We start from the raw sequence: 25473 nt of genomic DNA on the forward strand, positions 1-25473 counted from the left end.
GTCGTGCAATTTTGTAGGGGCGTTACGCAAGAGGACAGATGGAATGTATTATAAACATAATTATACTTCCTCAAGTAACAGGCAGTATACTACAGGCTTGAGGCAGCCGGTGAGAGTATATAGAGTCAATCACAAGCATTCTGGTAAACCCAAGGACACTGGCGGATCCGGGGGGGGGCATAGCCGGCCCGTATCCCCCCTTTTGCATGAGAAGCAAAACTAAAATTAAAACCCCTTTTTTTGCTTGTCAATTTTTTCTCTCGGAAAAATGTGCCCCGGCCCCGTTTTGGAAAATCCATAGTATAAATGATGAGAAATCATGAATACATAAAAGGGCAGTAATGAGCTAAAGATGAATTTTGTATTTATTTCATTCCTATTTCCATTTTTTCATATTACAAATGAGAAAACATAAATAGACATAGATACAAAAAAGTGCAATAATAAGCCAAAAGTTTTGAGGGGGCTATAGTTATGGTATGGCTCATCGCCTGAAATATATATCAATACAATTGTGACCGAGCGAGCAAAACTTTCTACATTAAAAAAAAATAAAAATCCAATATTTTTGAAAGAATTCGACATGATATTTAGAAAATAATATTATATTTCACCCTTTTCTCTTTATTTTTTCCCCCTTTTTTCATTTGGCTGTGATTTTTTTTTTGTACGACATGATGAATATTTGCACCACCACGTGCATGATCAATAAATCATATAGTACACAATATTTTTTTCAGGTCTACAACCAAAATTTATTTAATGAAAATCTATATTATTCCTGAGTTGCTTATAAAAATGAAAGATGACACCTTAAAAGAGCTAATAAACTCTGTTTACCTGGGGGGGGGGGGGTCGCAATATTATTATTATTATGGGGACTGCCTCTATTTTTCTCTCAGATTCTATCTTTCCTATTTTCTCTAGACTATGAATATTGGAGTGGGTGCATAGAGATAAGAGATGTATTACTATTTGCGTTATTCTCTGGAGGGTATGCCGTAAGTGGTCGATAAGTTTAGTTGATTGAACGTACGTGACGAGAGGTAAGTGATCCGTTCATCGTTTTACCTTTTTTTAGTCTTTTTTTGCTGAGAGGTTCATATTATCTCAGTAAAAATTGAATCGAAGGTTATATTATTGCCATTTTATCATAATATATTGTTGAAAATTATTTGTGTTCCCCGACAAAAATATTGAATGGAACTTGTGTCGTGTCATAACCTGTAAATAATAGTCCCATGTATTAATATTTTTGTTAGTGTAGTACAGGGTGACCAGATTTCACAAAATGAAATACGGGACAATCGACAAAAAAGATCAACAAAGAAGATTACACAGTGTTACACCTGTGAAAAATTATTATGAATTGGAAGGGAGGGTGAACGATAGAATGAAGGAGAGAAAGAAAAGACGAAAGAAAAAAGATGAATTGAGAAGAAAGAAAGAAAAAATGAACATGATGAAGGGAAAAAAAGAATTAAAGAAAGTTAGAATAAAACGATGAAAGAAAGAACAAAAAGCGAAAAAAGTTTCTGTCATTCTTTGAATGGAATACCGAAAGAAAGAAAAAGAAAGGAATGGAAGAAGAATACATGTGTGAAAGACAAAATAAAGGAGAGAAAAAAAGAAAGTAAGAAAAAGGAGGAGGAAAGAAAAAATGAAGGAAAGAAAAATGTTTCCTTCATTCTTTGAAAGAAAGAAACGAACAATTAAGAAAGAATGAAAACAGTAAGTGAGGAGGGAAGGAATTAAGGGAGGGAGGAAGAGAAAGAATAAGGGAAAGAATTAGAAGTGAAAATAAAATAAAGAATGAAAGGAGGAAAGAGAGGGAGAAAGAATGAAGTGAGGAGGAATGAAAACATAATGGAAGAAGAGAAAGAATTAAAAGAAAAAGGAGAGGAAGGGAGGGAGGGGGAGAAAAAAGTTTAAAGAAAGAAAGAAGGAAGGAAATAAAAGGAAATTTGATAAGGACAGGTAAGAAAAAGAAGAAAAGAAAGAAAAATGAACAGAGAGAGAAAGGATCAGGAAAGAAAGATAGATGGAATAAAAACGGGCAAGCAGGAAGGGTAGATGGATGAAGAAAGAAGGATAGAAAAGTAAGAAAGAGGAAAAAAGTTCAGACTTCAAGCAAACAAAATCCATCTTACAAAAATTCAGAATGATATTTGGTGTTTTTCAAATATGTTTTTAAAACTAAAATAAAAGTTTCAGAAATGAATAAAATTTCAAAGTGATTTTCTTTTTATTTAAAAATTAGATGAAGCATCGCGGCATCATACACAACAAGACTCAAAACGAAGGCTTAAACAACTAGATCTATAAACTCAAGAACTTGTTCCTCCGATCACATCTCCAAATCAGTAATCTGAGAACCCAAAATATCATACAAATTTTGTACATTTTTTGTGATTATTTTCGCACGTTTGATGGAGAGAATCTGCTCCGATCCTACATGCCTAGCTATAGTAGCCTGCCACACAATGGCAGGAGGCCAGTTCGTTTGCGATGTATTGGGGTTAGCAAGAAAATCACCGCAGAACTTGCATAAGTTTATTCATCAATTTCATTGTTGTCTCTGCTTCTTCATATGTTGGTTATTTGGATGAAAATTCGTCACTTTTAAATACATTTTGTTCAATATTCTGAAATACGGGACAAATAGGCGTCCCGGGAAGGGTTTGTCGGGACGCCGGGACAAAGAAGCAAAATACGGGACAATCCCGGGAAATACGGGACGTCTAGTCACCCTGGTGTAGTATAGAACTCCCTGTGGCTTTGCATTCTGCAGCTGCATCTGCAAAGGCAAAGTGCGAAAAACACGTTGACATGTCAGTTTGGGAAACGTTCCTATTGTGACAGCCGTCCAAAGGAAAAAAAATATGAGAATGTTGTATAAACTAGGCGTAGATCTAAATCGAAGTTTGCTGCTCGCTGCGGCAGCCAGGGTGACCAGCATGACCAGATTTCACAAAATGGTACTGTGTACCAGATGATCAACAAAGCATGATCCACAAGCAAATCGGCCGAGCCAGGTCTTAATAGAAAATAAGTAAAAAAAGACGGCTACACAATGTTGAAAATGTAAAGAAAAGGAAGGTAGATTGAACGAAAGATTCGAAAGAATGAAGGAGACAAAGAAAAAAAAAGATGAGTTGAGAGGAAACAAGGATAAAAGAAACAAATAAAAACAAAAGAAAAAAGAATTCTGTCATTCTTTGAAATGAACAAAAAAAAAAGAAAGGAAGGGAAGATGAATAAATAAAGAATGAAAGAGAGGGAAGAAAGAATGATGGGAGGAGAGAAGAAAGAAAGAAAATTGGTGCAGAAAAAGAATGAAAAGAAAAGGGAGAAGGAAAAACAAATTTAAGGAAAGAAAGAATGAAAGAAATTAAAAGAGGAAATAAAAAAGAAAAGTAAGAGAAAGAAGTAAAGAAAGATAAATGAACAGAGGGAGAGAAAGGATCAGGAAAGAAAGCTAGGAAAGATTGGAAAGAAAGATAGATGGTACAAAAAAAGGTACGCAGAAGGAAAGAAGGATAAAAATGAAAGAAAGAAAGAAAAAACTTTCAAAATTCAAGTAACACAAAAATCTAATCATCTAATAAAAATCTTAATGATATTTTGGGTTTTTGAAATATATTTTAAACATTGTTAGAAAACTAAAATGTTTTAGAAATGAATAAAATTTCAAATGTAACATTGTCAAAACTTTTTAAAAAATTAGATGAAACATCGCAGCATCACACACAGGCATCTCTCATCCCATTACAAGATCACAACAAGACTCAAAACAAAAGCTGTAACAACTAGTTATGAATATGAAAACTCAATAACTTGCTCCTCCGATTACATCACCAAATAAGTAATCTAAGAATCCATAATATAATTAAAGATTTCCCACTGATTGAAATCTTAACCAAGGTTACACGTAGGTTTTTTAAATGTCATCATAACTTAAAAAGTATATGGACCTAGTTCATGAAACTTGGACATAAAAGTGATCAAGTATTACTGAACATCCAGCCTGAGTTTCAGGTCACATGACCAAGGTCAAAGGTCATTTAGGCTCAATGCACTTAGACCATGTTGGGGGAATCGATATCAAAATCTTAACCAAGGTTAAGTTTGTGAAATGTTGTCATTACTTCGAAGATACATGTATATGGACCTAGTTCATAAGACTTAGACATAAGGGTAATAGTGTATCACTAAAGATCCTGCTTGAGTTTCAGGTCACATGGTTAAGGTAAAAGGTCTCTTAGGGTCAACAAACTTTGGTCATGTTGGTTTTTTTTTTTGAGGAATTGTCATCATAACTTTAAAAGTTTATGGATCTAGTTCATGAAACTTGGACATAAAGAGCAATCAAGTATCCTTGAACATCTTGTGCAAAAGTTTCAGGTTATATGACCAAGGTCATTTTAGGGTCAACAAATTTTGGTAATGTTGGGGGTATTTGTGGAATTGTCATCATAACTTTAAAAATTTATAGATATAGTCTATGAAACTAGGACATAAGAGCAGCAATGAATCCTTAAAAACCTTGTGTGCGTTTCAGGAACATGGCCAAGATCAAAGGTCATTTAAAGGTGAACTCTGGCAGTGTTGGGAGTATGTGTTGAATTGGCATTATAACTTAGGAAGTTTATGGATCTAGCTCATGAAACATTGACATAAAGGTAATCAAGTATGGATGATTGTTTTGCACATGTTTTTAGGTCACATGATCATGGTCAAAGGTCATTTGGGTGAATGGACATAATATTTCATCTTGTTAGTGTTTTTTTCTGTGAATGATTTAGCTGTCTACAGGCAGCACTGCTGTTATATCGAATTGTATAATGCAGGCGAGACTGCCAGCGGCGTTCCAGTTGTTTATTTTAGACACAGTCAAGTAAAGAGCATGCGATCGAAAAATATTTGAATGTCTCGGATCAAGCTCTAAATTTATATAAATTATTTTTGGATGTTAAATAATTACAATTCAAGTTGACCAATTTTCTGGTTTGATTAAAGCACAGTACCGCACACGCGATCGATGGCGATGACTTCCATTAATTAATTCATCATGCATAAATTATCTCAGCAAGACTCAAACTCTGATGGATATAAACTTCAAATTAATGGTGAATAGGCATCATGACTACACAATCGGCTTTCATTTTATATAAATCAAGTAACTAGTAGTCAAGTTAGACATTACTGTTTATTTTGAAGATTGTGTGAACCAAACAAAATGGCTGGTCAACGTATTTGATTTTTTTTTTTTCGATGCACCGATTTTGCAAAATCTGCACTGGTCCTCGATGACCTCGATTGAACACCGATTTTAAAATCGATTCGACTCAGGCTTGTCTGCAATCACACATAAATGACTAAGATTGGATAGAAAAAGGAATAAAGGAAATCTATACATACTCAGAGATTAAGCCGCACTATAGCTGTTCCTCAAAACTAGGCAGAAATGTTGGAAAAATTAGCTGGTGTGCATTAAAAGTTGTTCATACAGGAAGCGTGTGTGTATGTGTGTATTTGAGTTTTGTCAGACGTGTATCAATCAGATATGATTATTTACGTCTGGGACCGACCTTTAACATCACCATCCGAAAGACGTGACCAGGGCTCGAACCTCGAACCTCTGCATCAATTTGTAACTTCCCCACAGCTTGGATTACAGGCGCACGCCACAGCGCCCAGTTGTGAAGGATCGATATAGCCTTTAGATGAGGCTCACAAGTTCAATCATTTTTTAGCACCAAACGGGCAAAAACAGAAAAAAGACTAGAATTTTAATTCGTCTTACGGACGAATTAGGTGATCTGTCTGAATCTCCTGATCAAGATCTAATTTTCGATCATTATAACCATGTCAATGTAGATCAATATGATCATCATGAAAATAAACGGACTTTTATTAACGAAAGAACATGTCAAATACAGCTGAAAAAAATTAGGTTGTGTAAAAGATCTTGTTTTATTAGAGAATGGCAAATGCAATTTCACAAGTGACTACACAAAATAGTGAAAATAATGTTGCCGGAATCCATAAATGTAGTATCAAGTTTTGAGAAAAACCAGTACTAAAAGAGGTTACAGACAAATATATGAGCAAAAAAAAAGTTGTGTAGTGAGTTTTGAACCAAGAACCCTCGAGTTGCAAGGCAGGTACGCTATCCATTAGACCACAAAGCTTCTCATACTTTCATCGTTCAAAGAATGACTACTATGTCAAGTTGACGTATGGCAGTGAAAATTGGCATTGTGATATGCCTCTATAAATTCTCAATTTTGAGGATAAAAAATTTAAAAAAATGAAAATTTTGGAAAATATTTAGTAAGAGTATGAACTCAGCTACAATACATGTATATGGAAATCTGGGCGAAAAACGACCAACAAATACGGAGTTATAGTCATATTTGCAAAATTATCAAAACGTCATTAAACAAAAATGGAAAATTTGAGTTCTGACGCCATTTTGATGAGGTCATGATAAAATTAAGGGTCAAATGTGACATGAAATCACATCTACAACTCATACCCTATCCGAACATAAAAGAAAATTAAGGGGCCAACGGACTATCTGAAGATTTATATTGAATTTTGTAAAGGCATGTTTTTGCACATATTTGGCCTATTGTGAACGCGCACGTGCGTGTGATTTAAATTTTGATGGAGATAAATTCCTTTACTACTGGTCGTAGGAGGTTGGTTAAGGTATCAAATTAATCAAAATTTATTAATGAATGCATTGACGTAAAAGAAACGGCGATTCTACATTGCGTAACGACATTACGCGCGTGTACGCGCGCGAAAACGTGTGAGCGCGCAAATTCTTGAAATACTTCAAATGACCTGAAACGTACTCTACTTTGATCAAAAAGTGATTTTGAGCATTTTGAAATTTTGACGCACGCGTACATGCGCGTCGTGACCTGTACATGACCTTTGATGACATGGACAGATGACCCTTGATCTGAAGTTAATTTGATGTTAATATTGTTAATTTTTGATGATTGATAATGAAGATATTGTTGATAATGTGATTTTACAAAATGGCGCGTAGATGACGTCACGATGACCATTTGACGTTGAACTTGTTACGTACACATAGCATGATAACTGCGCATAATTGATAATATTTTGCTGAAAATTGATCATAGAGTTTTGATTATTTTAGTGGAACAAGAAAAGGGTGGAAAAAGAAAAATAAATAAAAAGAATAGATAAAGAAATAAATAAAAAAGAAAATTTGTAGAAACATCTGTCAACTGACAGATCACCTAATAAAAGAGAATAAAAGCATACTTATAAGAAATTAAAAAATAAAATAAGCATTGATTGTGCGATTTTAGTACGTTCATGTTATCATCAGATCCTGCCAATACCACCTAAGTCCATATAGAAAATACAAAAGAAGGCCCTGACCAAAGGCTATTATTTGATACTTGGAGAAAGATGTTATTAATATTCATGAGTCTAGTTCCGTAAGTTCTTCTTGCTTCTTCCTTCGTTTGGTTTCACTTTGTCTGGTAACTAGTCAAGATGACTATTTCATGACGGCTTTGTTGTTTTCTTTAAAAGAAATAAGTTATTTTTGTTTGAATCATTTGCTTTTCTTTTCTTCTTTTTCGTAATTTGTTCCTCTACCTTCTTTTCATTTTTTTGTCGGTTTTCTTTTTCTTTCTTCCCTTTTTCATTCTTCTCTTTTGCCTTTTGCTCTTTCTTCTCTTTTTTTTCTTCTTTGTCATTTTTCTTCTTTTTGTCTATAATTTTCTTCGTCTTTATCCTCTCCTTTTCTTTTTTGTTTTTCGGACATTATGCACATGGAATCGCAAAAGTTTTTTTATTTTTTTATATCTGATTACTAAATGGACGATCAGGAACATTTAAAGTTGTTTTGGGGTGCTAACAAGTAAAAACACATTTTATATACCTTCTGTTATGAACTCGATTGTGATTGCCTGTGAACAGATTCAAAATAAACTTCCATTATTTGTCACAATTTCTCTCTGAACTCTGAAAACCATCCAGATTCTAAACGCATCAAATTACCATGGTGCGCCTGACAGACCTGTTACTCATGGCAAGGAAGCAGATCCCTGCCTGGAAGAAGGTCAATCGACACTACCGCTATACCATGTCAAGGCCCTGGACCATCCAGGCCCAGATACAGAACCTTCCCGGGAGGGACCGTCCCAAGGTCCAGGTGGAACCAATCAAGGAATGGAAGATCTTTAGAGGTGACTTGGTAAGTAGGCCTATAGACATCCTAAAATGTGACGCATTTTGAAAACTAAAGAAGTGACAAGTTTAAAATTTTCTGTAAAAGATAAAAGTGTTTCTGTCTTTTACCTATATGTACACTGACATCAGCAGAGACGTGTTTGATTTTTTCTTTGGGGGGAATGAAGCTATGGATAAAAAAGTGCTGAAGTTTATAAAGTGCTGAATGTTATCAAATGTTTCTTCTCTTGCAAAATATTAATGATTAAGTAGCTGTCAGACCTAGATGTTTTGACTAGCATATGCTGACAGCCTTTGTGGCAAGCCTTTTTTATTCTTCATTCCCATTTATTGATCTCAAGAATGTCATTTTTGTAATGTTAAGAATTGCAATTTGTTTAACAACCTGAAATATAAAAAATTGAAATTTTACATCAAAATAATCACTGTGCTGTTAACAAAAGGCTATTCTCCGTATCAAGAAATGGGATAAAGAAAGTAGCCTTCGGACGGGTTTATTTTCATTTGGTCCAATGCCAATTCGTCCATTTGCCAACTCGTCTACTATCATTTGGTCTACCAGCAGTTCGTCCAATATCCACATGATCTAATTGCCATTTTGTCTTATAACCAGTTGGTCCAATAGCCATTTAGTCCACATACCATTTGGTCTAATTAGACTAAGTGTTAATTGGGCAAAGTGAATGAAAATAAAACAAATATTAGACCAACTAGTTATGAGACGAAATGGTCATAGACCAACTGGTGATTAGACAAAGTGATGATTGGACCAAATGGTTGTTAGACGAAATGTTAATGGATGGAATGGCATTAGACTAAATGGAGGTAGACCATATGAGTGTATGAGTTGGCAGTGGACAATTGGCAATTAATCCTTCATACATTGGCTTACGACAGCTAAAACAAGGTCCATTAGATCTTGCAAATTTGATAGCGGACTTTCCCGAGTGAGTGTTCTTTGACAAAGGGAATACTCAAATTAAACACACAGTTGGCAAGGACAATAAAAACAGTTGAGTAGCCATGTTTTATTTTTTTACATGGATTCTCTGTTTTGGGTTGTTTGTGTCTGTGTAAAATGTAATCAAATGACATGACTGTGTCTGATTATTTTCATTCAAGGGGTGGGGTGGGGGGGGTGCATACAATAATAGTACTTTTATGCATCCCATCTGTCTTGTCTTGACTGTTTAGGTTCAAGTCTTGAAGGGGAGAGATACAAGCAAACTTGGACTCGTCCTAGATATTGTTAAGCAGAGAAACTGGGTCATCGTTGAAGGTTTGAATTGTGTAAGTATATCAGAATTTTTGTGTTTTCTTTATGTAACTGTAAAGTGTTTAGAGATGTTTGCAATGATTTTGAACAAGTGTTAGTGTTCCAACCTCTGTCCAACCCATATTGCACCTTGTGTTGAAACCCAGGGTCTGTGTATACAAGGCTCCACACTAAACTTTTTTCTTGGTGGTCCTATCGGTCCACCAAATAATCAATTTCATATTCTTGGTGGCCCGAAAAAGCAAATTTGAAGGCCCTAAAACAATAGAAGACATTCCAATTTATCAAAACTTGGATTACCCAACTTGGCCACCAATTGCAGGCTTTTACAGAATTTTGTGGCTCAACTCTCATTTTTGGTTGCCCTGGGCCACCGGGCCACTGCTAATGTCGAGTCCTGGTGTATATCTTGTATTTCTTACATGTAAGGTTACAAACATATTTGATTTTTTCACACAATTGGTGGACATCTTGTACTGAATGGGATCTTCCAGTTGAGCTCTTCACCTTTGATCTGACTTGGAGCAAGTTGATAGAATTTGTTGCCAATTTTTTGTTCTCGATGATTTTTTTCCAGCATTACAGGAGGATAGGGAGAATGCCAGGATACTCTGGGACAATGATCAAAAGTGAAGGACCCTTAGATGTCAGGGAAGTTGCACTTGTGGACCCTTCAGACAAGTGAGTTCAGAAATACTTTATCATCCTAAAAGATATAAAATATGAGGACTGTAGATCTTGAATGCTATGTTTGCATTCTATTGCATCATGTTTTATGTTTTTGTGGTGAAATCTAAAAAAACAAAACCCTATGAGTAGTATACAGGGGAAAAATTACATTAGGGCCCGGGCAAATTTTTCCTGAAATGCACTACATAGCCTAAAATTCCCATAGGGTCTAATATAACTGTAATCTAATGTAGCAAAATTTGGGCTGCGAGCTCAAAAGGTAGCCATGGTAAAAAAATTATATCCCCCCGAGGTATATTTACCTGTGTAAGTAAACCATGTTTTTTTTTAAAAAGACAGGAATCAGGGCCTTATCTAACAAAGAATTATAATTGATTCAGTCAACCACAACTAAGGAAAGCCTGCAATGCCAGTACATCTAAAATGCATTTTTTAAATATTTTTTTTATTATGACACATACTTAAATATTTATACATCATTCTTTTGACAATTCAGTGTTGTGCTCCACTTAAATACAAAGGACATTGTGCAAATTTTCTGAAAGAAGAATTATGACAATAATGAAGGATAGTTGAGGTGGATTTGATCGATCACAAAACTCTTTGTAAGACAGGGCCCAGATCTCTGATGTCACTGGAATGCTTGGTTTCAAGTTTTAAGTTTTCATGAAAAAGATTACATAAATCAACTAATTCGTTAGAATTGATTTCACTCTCAATTTTTTTTCCTTCTCATTTCATGCTGGCATTTTATCACATTCTGTATTGATTTAACTATGTGTATGTGATTGGCGAGAGAATATACAGTTGAGGCCAGAAGTTTACATACACCCAGGAAATTCAAAGAAAAACTGACATTTGTCAAATGTCATAGAATTTACTGTATCTTATAAAATATTTGTGCTATCATGACAAATTTGATATCAAATTAATGAGTATGTCATGCCCCTTCATCACATTGCTTTGTCACCAGGAGATGAAAAATATTTGGGTGAAAAATTTTCCCCAAAAATCTTCATATTTTAGAAGAATTGAAAATAAAAACTTGACAAAAACATTTCATATTTGTGCTGGTTACTTCTCAAAACAAACATTTCAGATTACACATTTTTGTTCAGTGGTGACATATCATGATAGAAAATGTAATATAAATCATAGATTTGACATTTATATATTTTTATGAAACAATTCTTGAAAATATAAAAACTAACAATAGAATACAATGGCATTAATATTACTTTTTTTCTTCAAAGAAAATTCCACCTGAAATATACTTTGATCTCAACGGTATTCCAATCATGTGGAAGAGCTCAATATGCCCTTTCATTTGATACCAAATTCTTCATGGTAGTATTTATATTTCTGAAGATATCTCTATTAAATTTAACGATGTTTGGCAAGTGAACGAATTTCACTGAATTCCATGGGTGTATGTAAACTTTCGGCCTCAACTGTATGTGATTGGCATTGATAATTGCTCAAAGCTTTTATATAGCTGAGAATGTTTACCTGTGCTTATTTCTAGCAAACCAACGGACATTGATTTCCGGTACACGGAAGCAGGAGAGAAGGTACGGGTTTCCAGGAGGACAGGGAGAATCATCCCCATACCAATAGTAGACTCTGATTCCAGAGATTACAAGAGCAAGGAAAGCTATGTCGGTAAGAACAAGGAAACTCTTTCATTGTGTCGTTATTGTCTTGTTACTTATGTGGATACAAAGTATGCTTGATTCTAGTCTTTAGTCTCACTTGGTCTTCTTTCAGATTTTCCAAATGTTCATTTTTGGCAGATTTTATGCTGTATTTTAATGAAAATCTTGCATGTTTCATGGAAGATCCTTCTTTTTACCACAAATATGAAACACACACATGTCTATGAGAGAAAAGTGGAAAATATTTTTTTGGGGGGTCATCTCAAGTCCTTCATTTCATCCCTGGAAATTCTGAAGTTGTTTTACTAGCTTGGAATCCCTAGGCTCTAGCACCACATGGGCTAAACCCATTTGTTTTACTTGTTTTGTTCTAATTGTGATTTGGTGTATACACTTCACCTGGTCGATGCCCACTTCGTCTAATACTCATTTACATTCAGGTAGTCTAATACCCATGTTTTTCAATTTCCACTTTTTTGTGCTTTGTCAAATGTAATTTTGATTCTTGATCATTTTTTTGTAATCATATAGACTAAATGCTGAATAGACCAAATGGATATTTGATGAAATGGGTGTTGCCTAATTTTGGAAAAAATCAACAAAATGACTGATGGGCCAAATGGTTTGCAGGCAACTGGTTGAAGACCAAATGAATATTTGACAGGATTTTTAAAAGGGGAGGGTTTTCAAGCTGAATGAAATGTTGACAAGCCCCCCCCCCAAAAAAAAAAAGGTCTTCACTACAAATTTGACGCCATCATTTTGTACGACCGAAAATTTAACAAGCAAAAACAATTTTTTAAAACATTTTCTTAGGGGGGGTGGGGGTTTTGGGTAGAAAAAACTTAAAGGGGGGGTTGAACCCCAGTAACCATCCCCTTGTGTACGCTACTGTTTTGGTTTATCAACAGCTCATGTAATAAGATAGACCAAGTTTATATTAGACAAAATAGGAACCAATATTAGATTAAAACAGTTCATACTATATTTTACTAGTAAGTGACAGTTGGACCAAATGGTAGGTACACAATCTGGTTGTTGTCCAGAGGCCCGTCTTATAAACAGTTGCGATTGATTGATCCGATCAATCGCAACTATGGATGGCCAGCAACGTCAACATCTATTATGCATGTTTTTCAAAATATTTTCCAGCTATGATGCATATTCATGCATTCATTGTTTTCTTGAAAATTCACTGTGCTTCTCTTTGTTTTCAAAGGACATTGTGCAAATTTCCTGTAGAAAAAAATTATGACACTGATGGATTTCCATATAGTTACAATTGATTGCATCAATTGTAACTCTTCATAAGACGGCGCCTAGGTAGGTGTTTCATAAAGGTCTTTGTAAAGTTATTTACTAATAAATGGTGATCCTTTATTTTGGTAAATGATGTACAAGAAATTTTCATTGGTGTTAATTTAATGTCCAAGAAAGGATGATCGGTCATTCATAAAGTCGCTTGTCGCACTTGACTTATGAACAGCTTTATGAAACACCCGCCTGATGGGTTAATATCAAATGGTAATTAGACAAATTTTGTGTAGACTGTAGAATAAACCAAGTGGCAGTTTACCACGATGATCAAACTATGTCCATTTTGTATTCTTAAATTTCAGAGCAACCAAAAGACTCTGTTGCAGAGGACGTGTGTAAAAGAACATTCGAACCCTCGTTGAAGACGGTCGAAGAGGAGCTCATGGAAGCATATGATATCAAAGAAACAAGGAAACGTGGCAAGACTTACTGGTATTGAGGACATTGTAGTGCCATAGATGAGAGGACTCCACGCTGAGATAGACAATGCCAATAAAGACTTTCCAGTGTAGCTTTCATGGAGGGACTTGACTTCTATGCAGTGTTAACGCAGCAATAGGTGTTGTGTTCTCACCCAGGGGCGGATCAAGTGTATTATCCAATAGATGCTATGCATTTGCTATCTTCTGCTGTGTTACTCGGCCCCGTTTGACATTCAGTTTCTACTATAAAGAGATCTTAGGATGGTGATACTGATGGTTTTTTGTCGAGTACAGAAGAAGGATAAAGTGACTACAGAGAATGAAGCTGACAAGATTTCTGGTTACATTTTGTTTGATGAAATTCCACACTTCACAGAGTACTTTTTGTTTGTGTCAAAAATGAACAGGCTATGTTGAGGAGGCACATTTTATATTAATTTAATCAATGATATGAGGATATCAAAAAAAATTAATCCTGTATTTGATAAAATAAGATATTTATATTTCTGCAGAACTTGAAGTTACCAATTAACTTTGTCTCAAAATTGCCCAGTTATGTATTACCACTCTGATTAATACTATGTAATAAATAAAAGTATCTTATAAATATAAATTTTCTTGTGTTATTTCCAAATTTATTGTTTTCCAGTATTGTATATTCGCATTTTGATTTAAAAACAACTAATTAATGAGCCATATATGCTGTGTATCAGAGGTAGAAAAATCTCTGAAATATTTTAGTAACTGTTGTGTTTTCCAATCAGAAATCTTTATTGCTAACATGATCATATTACATTGATGAGTATAGTAGAATATTGATTTAATGCCAATTTGATGTGGTGTGATTTAGTAGACAAGTAGTGATGTTTTCCCAAATATCTTTGGATCTCAAAACATAGTAAAATAGTATAGGCCAAGGTCGTGGCCCAAAAAAGAAAGCTCATAGTGGGATGCTGTATGACAATATTATCCTATAATTCTCTTTAATATAGTAAAGAATTTTTGGTATTGTGGCACCTGAAAAGTATAGCTCATTTTATGAGCAATATGAAGATATCCATGTTATGAAGATATCCATGTAAGAGCTCCATACATTTGATGAGGATTTCAAATTTCTTAAATTATCTCTGACTTTCTTATGATGAATCAGTTGTAAATTTAGTATCAAGTGTTAAAATCATTCAGCTCACTTTTAAAATATTTACATGGCATGAAATGTATTTGTAAACAATGGTTTTCATTCACTTCTAAAAAAAGGCTCATACGGTGTCTCATGGGCGGTGACATGAAAGACCGTCCTTGCAAGATCCTTTCAAGGGATTGGCCAAAGATCAATTCTGGTGATCAGATACAAACACTTGGGGATTGTCATTGCATCAGATTCTCTTCAAATTATTTTACGATCAGTTGTCAAAATGCTAGTTGGTTTTCTTAGATTTTCCTTGAGATTAACCATTAGTTACACATGTACAGGGGAAATTCCCTCTGACAAAAAGTTGGTGTGAATAAGAGCAGAAAAATGAAAGAAAAATCCCCCCAAATGTCTTTCTAGAAATTGAAAGTGATTTTATTTAACAGGATGGAATATATCAGACACATCATTCTTTTGAATTGAATATATGGAATGTATATTGCATGTACACGATATAAATGAGGATCGCTTGCACGAGACATCACAAATCAAAAACTTGAAATTTTATGATTGTCTTATATTTTTTCCTCTGATTTCTCTGCTTTTATTACAACAAACTTCTCGTCAGGATGAAGACATTCAAAGTTTTGCAGAATTTCACCAAAAAATTACTAGAACATGAAGATGTAAATAAGGGAACCAATGACGTCACCCACTGACCCACTTATGTTTTCTTTTTCATTCTTTTATATGGAATATTGCATTTTTTCTTTACTATTATGTTAAATAAGGTTTCATTTCTCCATGAACATGTAGAGTTGTCTTTATTGTAACGTGAATAGGTTCAATACCGTCGGCTCTACAAAAATCAATATTCTACGACTCATACTGTAAAGAAATTTTTAAAAAGTGGTGGTTAGTGAGAGATGACATTTGCAAACTTGAAAAAGTCATGAAATTTTTATATTTAATCTGATTCTGATAAAATTTAATAATACTTGTTTGATTTTTCCTCTTTTTATTCGGAACAATCAACTTTTTGCTGGGTGAACTAGATCTTTAATTGGAGGGTGGGGGGTCAATTTGACCCCCTATTTTTTCCTATGACTATGGTTCTTACATACAACTCCATATATACTGCGTACAAATCATTTCAAACAACAAATAATGATCATGAATGCAATGAAGTTGGGTTATCTTAATTGTCAAAGTTGTAATTTCAAAACCTCATAAGAATTTCAATACTCTGTACAATATACAAAGATAACTTAGACAGTCACGACTGACAAATTTGCATTTGAGCATGTTTCTTCAAAATTGTCGGTTCCATGATTATAAATACAAAATGTATAGCCTTAAAAAATTAAATGAAAGAGGGGATGTTTTCAACATTAGCAAATGTAACATGAAACTGTAACATATCTCATCAACACAAATAAATACTGTATGTGTTTATTGATTCAAAAGCGGGTCTCACAATCTGTCATGCAACTATTTGCGATTATTGTGATCATGTACAAAATATACATTGTAGCAAATAGTTGCACAACTAATTGTGAAAGTCCTTTAAATAGAGCATTCAAATTCTGATGCTCTAGAACACTTTTCTTTTTATTTCTGTGCTTTGGATATCACATTTTGGCATGAAAAAACCATGTCCCAAATTTGGTTAGGATGTGCCGCAAGCATACGTACATGTACTTGGTCGCAATGAAACTGGTGTATTTTGGCCTGGTTACAAGAATAGTTCTGAACCATGCCTCAGGTCCCCATGCCTTATGCCAAATTTGGTGTCGTCATTTGCTACCAAAAATATCGTAAAAATGTTGTGACAAACACACACACAAAAAAATGTTCTGATCCACTTCATTTAAACACTCTACATACACATCCAAGGGCTCCAAAAAAAATGAGGATTTTTTCTACTTCATTTCAAATTGAATACAAAAACTTTCATGATTTTATACTTTTATATTATAAGAGGAAACAAAATGTCAATATAATTTCATCATTAATTTACAGTTCCCTAAATTACAATAAATATTCCATAGGCAACAGCAAATAAAACTTAAATAAACCACAAAAAGAAATATCGTCCAAAATCCTATTTTCCAGAAAAAGTGAATCAAACATTTCATATCAGGCAAATCCACAATGATAATAAATAAAATCCCTACTCATGAATCAGTAAGAAGAGGGCTATCTCTTGAAAAGTGAATTCTAGTATGGTTGAAGAAAATTAAGTTCTGCTTGAATGCACAGTGCATCAATATGCTTTATCATTACTGTGCAAACTGGAAGTAAAACCAGTAAGAGGTGCATTATTAGTTATAAAAAAGGCATTTTATTTTGAGCATTCCAAATTGTTGAAATATGTCACGTGACATTTTAATTAATTTGTACATTGCAAACAGGTGTGCCCGGAAAAGTGACATGCATGCTCCAGCAGACAGAATACAAAAAAAAAACATAAGACCTTTTAAAGACCTGTGTTCTGGGCAACTATTTGATAAAACAAATAATGCACTTGCTCTGGTGTGAGTAAAATAAATGCTGGGAAGTTTGATTTGCATTTACTGCCTTATTTGTACAGAAATGATATTCTGCCAAAGTGGTCTTTTCAAAGGTGACTCAAACCATTTTATTCTCATAAATGACCATTTGACATTTACCACTTTGCCTACATTTCAACAGATCTTATCCCACTTGGTCTTAACCAAATTCCTCTACAGTATTTCAGTTCATCTCCTAACCACTCGGTCCAAGTGCCATTTTATAGCCCATTCACAATTTTGTCTATAATCAACTTGTTCTAACTAGTCTATATGATTAAATTAACTGTTTACAAATCAAAATTCATTTGACGAAGTACCAAAACGATTAGACAACATGTAAATTAGACTATCTGAGAATGAGACTAAATGGGTATTTGACTGAACGACAATTAGACCGAATTAATAGTGGACTGAATGGGTCAAGCCCATGTGGTATTAGACTATCTGAGAAGTACTTTAATATAAACCATTGCAATATAAATGCTTTTCATGGCATATTTTGACAATAGGCAGGTGAAGATTCTCTTAACATAGTTAAGGTATTCTAATCCTCAGTTTTATAGTGCAGTATGTATTTGACAATATTACATAGAATCTTAAGGCCACCGCACACCTTACGACCCGACTGGTCGCCGACTGGCTTGCGACTGAGTGAGGGGAGATGTGACGTCACAGCTCTTTTCAGCTTGAGCGTCACAGACCGGTCAGAGACAAGTCGCAAGGAAAATCGGAAGGATTTGACATGTCGACTCCTTATGACTGGATCACAAGCTCAATCCAACTTCCAGCCAATCAGACAGTAGAGTTGCACGACGCGTATTATGATCAATAACGCGCATACGCAGTAGTAAGTGCACTTTCTCAGTTGCTCTGCCAAAAAGCAAAAAGCGCATGAATGAGTCGCAGATCGGATCGCAAGGTGTGCCGTGTCGAGGCTTATGACCACCTTACGTTTCATCTCCCCTCACTCAGTTGTAAGCCAGGCGCAGACCAGTCGGGTTGTAAGGTGTGCGGTGGCCTTTACAGTGCAACCTCTTGTGGTTTGGGAGTTCAAAACTGTCAAAGACAAAATATGAATATCATCAGTCAAAATTTCTTTTCATAAAAGATCTAGCCATTTTTTGAGATTTTAGAAAAATGTAATGACAAATATTACAGAACATGATATTTGTGTCGTTTTTTTTTAAATTTCTGATAAGAAAAATGCTCACAGTATAAAAGACAAATTTACTTCAAAACAAACATACTGCAATGTGGCTAATTGGCTATGCCTCACTACTAAAAGCTAAATACATTCTTGTAACTTGTTCACAATAAATCATCTTTACATCGTTGTGGGAAGACACTTTAATTTGGCATTTATCGTATTTCAAATATTTATTTCTACTTTCAATGAGTGAAAGAAATTGATAGGGTTCAAATGCTCACAAAAAGAAGAGAATATCTAATTACAATAATATGACATTATCAAAATTATTTCAGATTAAAAGTACAATACTGACCACTGCTTGTTTCTTTTTTTTAATTTTAACAATGCATTTGATTTTATATATCTTTTTTTAATTGTCTCTCATGTAAGACTTACTGATCACTTCTAAATTGTTTCATAAGTTCTGTCTTTTGTCTCCTGTCCAAACAACCCACGTTTATTAGTTTGCCTAATTTTAATTACTAACGTACCATAAGAGCTATTAACAATGACTTAAAATAAATAAGAGATTAAGATTCTAAATCACAAGAATACATAAAATGAATAGCGATTAAACATGTACCTGAAGCATATTTAATCCTTAACTGGAAGGAGGGGGGGGGGTAATTTTCTCCTTTCAAGTCCTATTTTGCGGTTATTTCAAGGATAGGACTCGAGACAAAATACTGCAATGTAAATGGGTTCACTTAATTTGTACACTCATTGCATTCTGTGATGTGTAAGGATCGAGTTTTCTCTAGTTATTCAAGTCAACTTAATGTTGAGATGGCCTCGACCTTTAACTACAAATACGTATATATTACGTTCGTGAACACGTACTTAAGAGGAGATATCTTACTCGATTTTTAAGTCAGCAGGTCATTAGCAAGGCTACATTCATCCTTATATTTCAAGGCAGTACGATTGTTTTTGTTTATTAATAGCTAAAATGTGAGTGATTAGGTTTGACTTTGTTTCATTATCAACCAATCCAGGGCCTGGTAACGCAAAGGTGAGTGATTAATCACTAAATGAAGTGGCCTATCAAGCTCATCGTTGCATGTGCAATTCACTCAGTAGACTGACTAGGAACCAATCAGAATTGTTCTTTCAAATTAGCGATTATTATCGCTCTCAACTTTGTGTTCTGGGGCCCAGATCAGTATTTAGACAAAATGTGCAAGGCTCAAGGATGTAGCCATACTTGAACTACAATACAAGTATTTCAAAATGCTGATCCTGGCTCAAAGAACTTGATCAATGTAAATGCACATATAGAGGTTCTTCCATACACTCTTTATTATAGCCATTCTGAAATCACTCCATACATGCAGGTGATGATGATGGGGTATAAAGAAGCGATGTGGAGAGCCTCTTTATTCACCACCAAGTCACAAAACTATAATAAATACACAGACATATATTGTTTCAAAAAGAGGAATTCGCACATGTATTCGGTCGTTTAAAAGAAATTTCATGACCCTACAAATTTCAACACAATTACACTTCATCAATTAATACCATAAATCATTAGAATTTACATTATGTCCTCCACTAATCAATGCCCAAGAAGAATCCTTTGCCAATAATGTAACTTCAAATGCTACTTGACTAAGCAGAGGAAGGTATGGGAATTCCTTTGAAATATTGTTGGTAAAAACAATTGCTTTCAAAGCATACAAGCATACACATAGATATAAAATTCATATTACCTATGTGCAATGGGCATTAACAGATCAGTGCATTCTGATATGTACAATGCCTCTGGTGATAATCCAATATATACAAAACATAAGCAAGAAAGCGTAGCTCTACGTGATTGGCTGTGTCTTCAGCCGGACCAAGGGAATCTTCTTCTCCCGTACGCACCGATCGCAAACCCATTCGGCCGCATGCTCGGAGTTGAGGAGCGTGTAGGCCGTCGTCGTCATACCCGTGCAGATGCGATGGAACCACGTATGGCAGCTACTGACGCAGATCACTGCATCTTCCGAATCCTGGACCTGCTGATGGCAGATCCCACAAGGGAAAAGAGTTTGAGGGTTATTGTACATCATGGGAGGCATGGGGCCATTGGAGTTGTGACTGTTGGCCATGTTGTTAGGGTAAGGTCCACCACCTCCACCGCCACCACCACCTGGTGGCATACCATGCTGGTGATGAAATGAGTTGCCGTAAGGTCCAAACTGATTGTTCATGGCCGCTGTGCGGCCGAGGCGGCGCGTTAGTAGGTTGAGACCCCGAGCGGTTGCAGTGGCGCCGCTCGGGTCGTCCTCGAACGGGTTGGAGGCTACGATGTTGTCACCACTTGGGGTAGGTGGGGGAGCCAGGTTGCCACCTCCAGAACCACTCCCAGGCCCCTGTAGGTCAAAAAAAAAAAATCAAATAAATACTTACCATTAACAATAATATCCCAAAATCAAAGTTGTTTGGGCATTACTGTAATTAAAGGGTTACTTCGGGCTGAAAATATTTACATCTATAAATAGAGTAAAATTCACAAAGCAAAATGCTGAAAATTTCATAAAAATCGGATAACAAATACCTTAAGTTATTTAATTTCAAAGTTTAGTAATATTTTGTGAAAATAGTTATATGCATGTCATGAATATTCATTAGATGGGCTGATGATGTCACATCCCCACTTTAATTTTTCTTATGTTATTACATGAAATCATAACCGTGTCTTTTTATCATGCATGAATAAAGAGGACAAGTTTGGAGCATAGGGATTCATCATTTAGCACAAGAAAGGTCACAAGTCTGTGTTAATTCATGTTTAAATTAAAATTTCATCAGCTTTATACACGAGCCTGTGGGTGTGATAGAACAGTTCCACACTTCCGATACATGTCATTCTTACTGGAGCCCTTGGGAGGGTATTATCTGTATACTCCCCCCCAAAAAAAAAAAAAAACCACAAAAAGTGATGTTGTGAGCAGTTAACCTACAGTGACACTATAAACCTAGTGAACAATGAATGGCTCTATTACAGAATTTGAAATATGTTTCCTGAGGAAGTTACATTATTATTTCTAACTTTCACCTAATCACATAATGACTGTGTCATGGACAATGCCACTTTCCTAGATCGCACATTTTAATGTTAAAGCACAAATAAGAAATATTAAAAAGAGCACAACAAATCTCCATAGCCAATGAGAGCCTTGAGAGGGGCACCGATGCCAAAACAGAGCATCTGAGACTATGGCCTTCTATGGCTTGGATTTATTGAAACCCTGCTGACAGGGCTACTGTTGCTCCAGCAGGTTCCAAGATTTTTTCTTGATCATATTCTAGATTTCCTACAGTATGAAGGGTATCCAGAAAAATATGCTTATACATGTATATTGAAAAAAGTTACCTCTCTTTAAATCATTCCTTTTATTTAATTGCTAGTCGGAGCTCTGTACGTTTTAGCGGGAAGTTTTCTTACCACTATCCCTACATGTTCCTATTAGCGGAATCTAGCCTTGGTCATAAAATGTTGTGTTGGAATGGAGAAAAATTAATAAGACAAAATGGTAAAAGTCTGACAGAAATCAGCAAGCAATTAGAAAATTATGGCCGTTTTAAAATTGAGATCCCTTAGACTGTAGTTTTCAAATCGGCAACTGGGTATATTATGTACGTACTAGTAAATTATGACAAATGGCAAAAAGACAACTTTCCAATAGGCAATGTACTCAATTATCAGAGATTTATGCTTTTTTCTACAGTACCTGTTCCCCTGGGGCAGTAATCTACATGTAGATATAACCCGTGTAGTATATTGTTTTATGTCCTAATGAAAGAAAAATACAATTTGAAGTAGAAATTTTGAATAAATAAATCACTATGACATGACATATGCAGCCAATTTAAGAAGTCTCCATGTGTGTAGTGATTACCAATATTTACAACTTTTAAAAATTCATAACTTTCTTATTGTTCATCCGATATTGTTCAAACTTTCACCTATCAACTTGTCTGATTTTTCTTTTTCCTCTAGAAACAAGTTTTTATTTTTGGTTGGATTCCCCTCTTATAAAATACATTGGGAATAAAGCGAAGCCAATATTAATGGTGAGTGGGATTCCTGCCAAAAGCGGTGCAGACTTACATGTATGTAAAGATGCCTAACCAGGGAATTATTTTGCATACCAAAATTTAATAAGCACTTTGGTCATAAAAGAAAAGCTTTCATTCATTTAAGTTCTGAACAGTCTTTGTAAAAAAAAAGAAAGACTTTTTTGTGTAGCAGTCTTTCAAAATTAAAAAAAATGGAGCATAATTGTCGTGTGTAAGTACCGGGAAAATTATTCCCAGCTAACCTCTCGCTTAAGTTGAAAATAAATGGACGTACACATGGACAGAATAGCTACATGTAACTTGCTTCAGGGATCAATAGAGATTACCTTTAGGCCGGGAGGTTTCTTGCGTTTCTTGGTGGGGCTTGGTGGTTGGCTTGTGGACGACCCCTTACTGCTATCAGTGTTCTCACGTTCACTGTCTGTTGATGCAGCTGGTATAGAAGGAAAAGGATCATAAAAAAAGACAACAATGCATATATTTAAGGACCAGTCCACCACAACAAAAAGTTGATTTGAATAAAAAGAGAAAAATCCAAGCATTATTAATACTGAAAATTTCATCAAAATCGGATGTAAAATAAGTTATGACATTTTAAGTTTCGCTTCAATTCTCAAAACAGTTATATGCAGTATGCACATACTGGTCGGTATGCAAATGAGGAGACTGATGTCATCCACTCACTATTTCTTTTGTATTTTATTATAGAAAAGAAGATAGTGAGTGATGGACATCATCGACTGACCTTCTTTGCAAGTCACTGAGTTATGAACATCACTGTTTGTGAAAAATAAGCAAAACTTTAAAATGCCATATCTTTCTTATTTTGCATCCGATTTTGATGAAATTTTCAGAGTTTGCTAGTTTGATTTTTCTCTACTTTTTTAAATATTCAAATCAACATTTTTCGGGGGTGGACTTGACCTTAAAGGGTAATGGGTATTAGTCAGAATTGTGCACACAAGGTACTTTTAGAAACAGTTCTAACTCGCCTGAAGCAGAGGACATTTGGACTGTTGCAAAGTAAAAAGCAGAATGATGTGTATCATTATATGTTTAAAGGAAAATGAAACCTTTGGAACAAGATAGCTTGTGTGAAAACAGAAAAATCAAAGGAACAGATCAACGCAAGTTGGAGAAAAATCAGACAAATAATGAGAAATTGATGAGCATTTGAATATTGCGATCACTAATGCTATGGAGATCCTCACATTGGCAATGCGAGAAATATATGTGCGTCACTGTGAACAACTCTCCCCATTACTTTAGTATCCACTTAAACTGCCTCTTTTATCACATCTATCATTAGATCATGTATTCTTTTTAGAGGAGGGCATGTAATACAGATTTTTAAGAATACATCATAAAGAGTTTGTATCACCATGAGAAAAAGCAAAAAGAGACATTTTGGGGGTACTTTAAAGTCTACCAAAGGGAAAGTTTTTCATATGTGACATCACACATCCTTGTCGCATTGCCAATAGGGGGATCTCGATCACATTAATGATCACAATATTCAAATGCTCACAACTTTCTCGTTATTATCATTGTGTAGCATCCTCATCTCAAAACCATGACCGGTTGATAAGGTCTAGTCATCAGTGCCGTCTTAAGCCTGTTTGCTAAAAAATGACTGTTTAATCATATGATGATTCATCCAACCATTTCATAAATATCCATGTTATACATGTATACAAATAAAATAATCCATGGCATTGTTGATGTGAATAGAGACCTATTCTTCAATCAAGCAACCTGTGGTCTGCCATCCATACAAGCTATTTTTGAAAAGGAGGAGGAGACCGAGTGTAAGACAAAACACCTTCAGTGTTAGAGAGAAAAATAACTGGAACTCTTTGCCAGCTGAGATTATCACAGACAGTACCAACAATCAATGCAGGGTTGGCATGTTTAAAACGGTGTGTTTTAAAATGCGTTAGTCATAGTCATTCACTCATTGCCTGTTCCTGTTGTAATTAGACGAATGAAATAAACAAATAAAGAGATAGGCCTAGGCTAGGGAGATAAGCACGAGACTCGTTACAAGTTAGGCGAGAATCTCACCCCTAAACACAAGCGCGAGACTTGGTTTTACTTTTAGTTTACTGCGACATGCATTCCACCAAATCAAAGACTTCCAAGTTCAGTAGCCGCATAAGCGATACACTCACTAGATCTACGCGGCCGGGCATGGCAGCGTAACAGGCCTCCGAATCGATCCGACGCTCAAGAAACCTACACTGCTGCAGTACATAAATCAAAATCATTTTGAGGAGATATGAGATACTTACTGCGGAGTCTTTTGGTAGTCTTTTTTTCTCTTGGCATCAGGCAGCTAGTTGAAGAAATGATGCTGGGCAATTGTAGACGTTAAGCTCATAATTTAAGCGTTTACAAACATCATTTAACCTTATCCGGTGCCTGGAAAATATCCGCGTCGAAAACTATAATGGATGTAACAGTAGATGGCGCTAGTAATCTAATTCGATCAAAGTCATTCTCTGAATTATTCAGAGAAATGACCCAGAAGGGACAGTGACGAGCGAAACTCTTAGCCCAAAAGTTCAAACTTCTGAAGAAAAAGAAGAAGAAGGAGAAGGAGAAGAAGAAGGAGGAGGAGGAAGAAGAAGAAGAAAATTATGCACCCATTTTTTTTCTTTCTTTTTGTCTTGCCTCATTGCACCATGTTAACACCCTAAACCATACGCTTTGTAAAAAAAAAAAGACCCTGAAAATTACAGCTGGCAAAGTAATTAAATTTCCTCATTAAAACGGCATACATTAAAAAAGTTGGACATTCTAAGCACTTGAACAGGTTCGTCACCTTACTAAAGACTGCAAGAGTTTTTACACTTATGTGAGATCTAAGCAAAAAGTCAAAGATTCAGTTGGCCCTTAAAAATGATAACGGGAATACTA

The 25473-nt window shown here is 35.2% G+C and overlaps 2 protein-coding genes across 3 annotated transcripts; one reads left to right on the plus strand and one right to left on the minus strand.

The window, feature by feature from the left end:
- Window positions 1-972: 972 nt before the first annotated feature.
- On the plus strand, window positions 973-14285 carry LOC121415886 (probable 39S ribosomal protein L24, mitochondrial). The gene is made up of 6 exons (XM_041609264.1): window positions 973-1046; window positions 8035-8251; window positions 9442-9537; window positions 10101-10204; window positions 11739-11875; window positions 13488-14285. The coding sequence occupies exons 2-6, from the start codon at window positions 8057-8059 to the stop codon at window positions 13622-13624; spliced, it is 669 nt and encodes a 222-aa protein (XP_041465198.1). The 5' UTR covers window positions 973-1046; window positions 8035-8056; the 3' UTR covers window positions 13625-14285.
- A 1652-nt stretch (window positions 14286-15937) lies between these two features.
- LOC121415885 (protein pygopus-like) lies at window positions 15938-25013 on the minus strand. 2 transcript variants are annotated; one of them, XM_041609262.1, is made up of 3 exons: window positions 24846-25013; window positions 22881-22984; window positions 15938-20843 (listed from the first exon to the last, which is right to left on the minus strand). In XM_041609262.1, exons 1-3 carry the CDS (start codon window positions 24880-24882, stop codon window positions 20295-20297), a joined length of 690 nt encoding a protein of 229 aa, XP_041465196.1. In that variant the 5' UTR covers window positions 24883-25013; the 3' UTR covers window positions 15938-20294. The 2 variants fall into 2 exon arrangements, with proteins under 2 accessions (XP_041465196.1, XP_041465195.1); XM_041609261.1 differs by having other exon boundaries at window positions 22881-22987.
- Between the last annotated feature and the right edge of the window lie 460 nt (window positions 25014-25473).

The sequence above is a fragment of the Lytechinus variegatus genome, chromosome 5 (genome assembly GCF_018143015.1).
Source record: "Lytechinus variegatus isolate NC3 chromosome 5, Lvar_3.0, whole genome shotgun sequence".
In the NCBI taxonomy this organism is placed as follows: domain Eukaryota; kingdom Metazoa; phylum Echinodermata; class Echinoidea; order Temnopleuroida; family Toxopneustidae; genus Lytechinus; species Lytechinus variegatus.

Bases quoted from the DNA above. Each gene is read 5' to 3' on its own strand.
- LOC121415886 (XM_041609264.1), top strand. From the start codon at position 8,057: ATGGTGCGCCTGACAGACCTGTTACTCATGGCAAGGAAGCAGATCCCT. The intron at 10,205-11,738 runs GTGAGTTCAGAA...GCTTATTTCTAG, and splicing joins CTTGTGGACCCTTCAGACAA to CAAACCAACGGACATTGATT. The intron at 11,876-13,487 runs GTAAGAACAAGG...CTTAAATTTCAG, and splicing joins GAGCAAGGAAAGCTATGTCG to AGCAACCAAAAGACTCTGTT.
- LOC121415885 (XM_041609261.1), bottom strand. From the start codon at position 24,882: ATGCCAAGAGAAAAAAAGACTACCAAAAGACTCCGCA. The intron at 22,988-24,845 runs GTAAGTATCTCA...CTTCTATACCAG, and splicing joins GACTACCAAAAGACTCCGCA to CTGCATCAACAGACAGTGAA. The intron at 20,844-22,880 runs GTAATCTCTATT...TTTGACCTACAG, and splicing joins AGAAACCTCCCGGCCTAAAG to GGGCCTGGGAGTGGTTCTGG.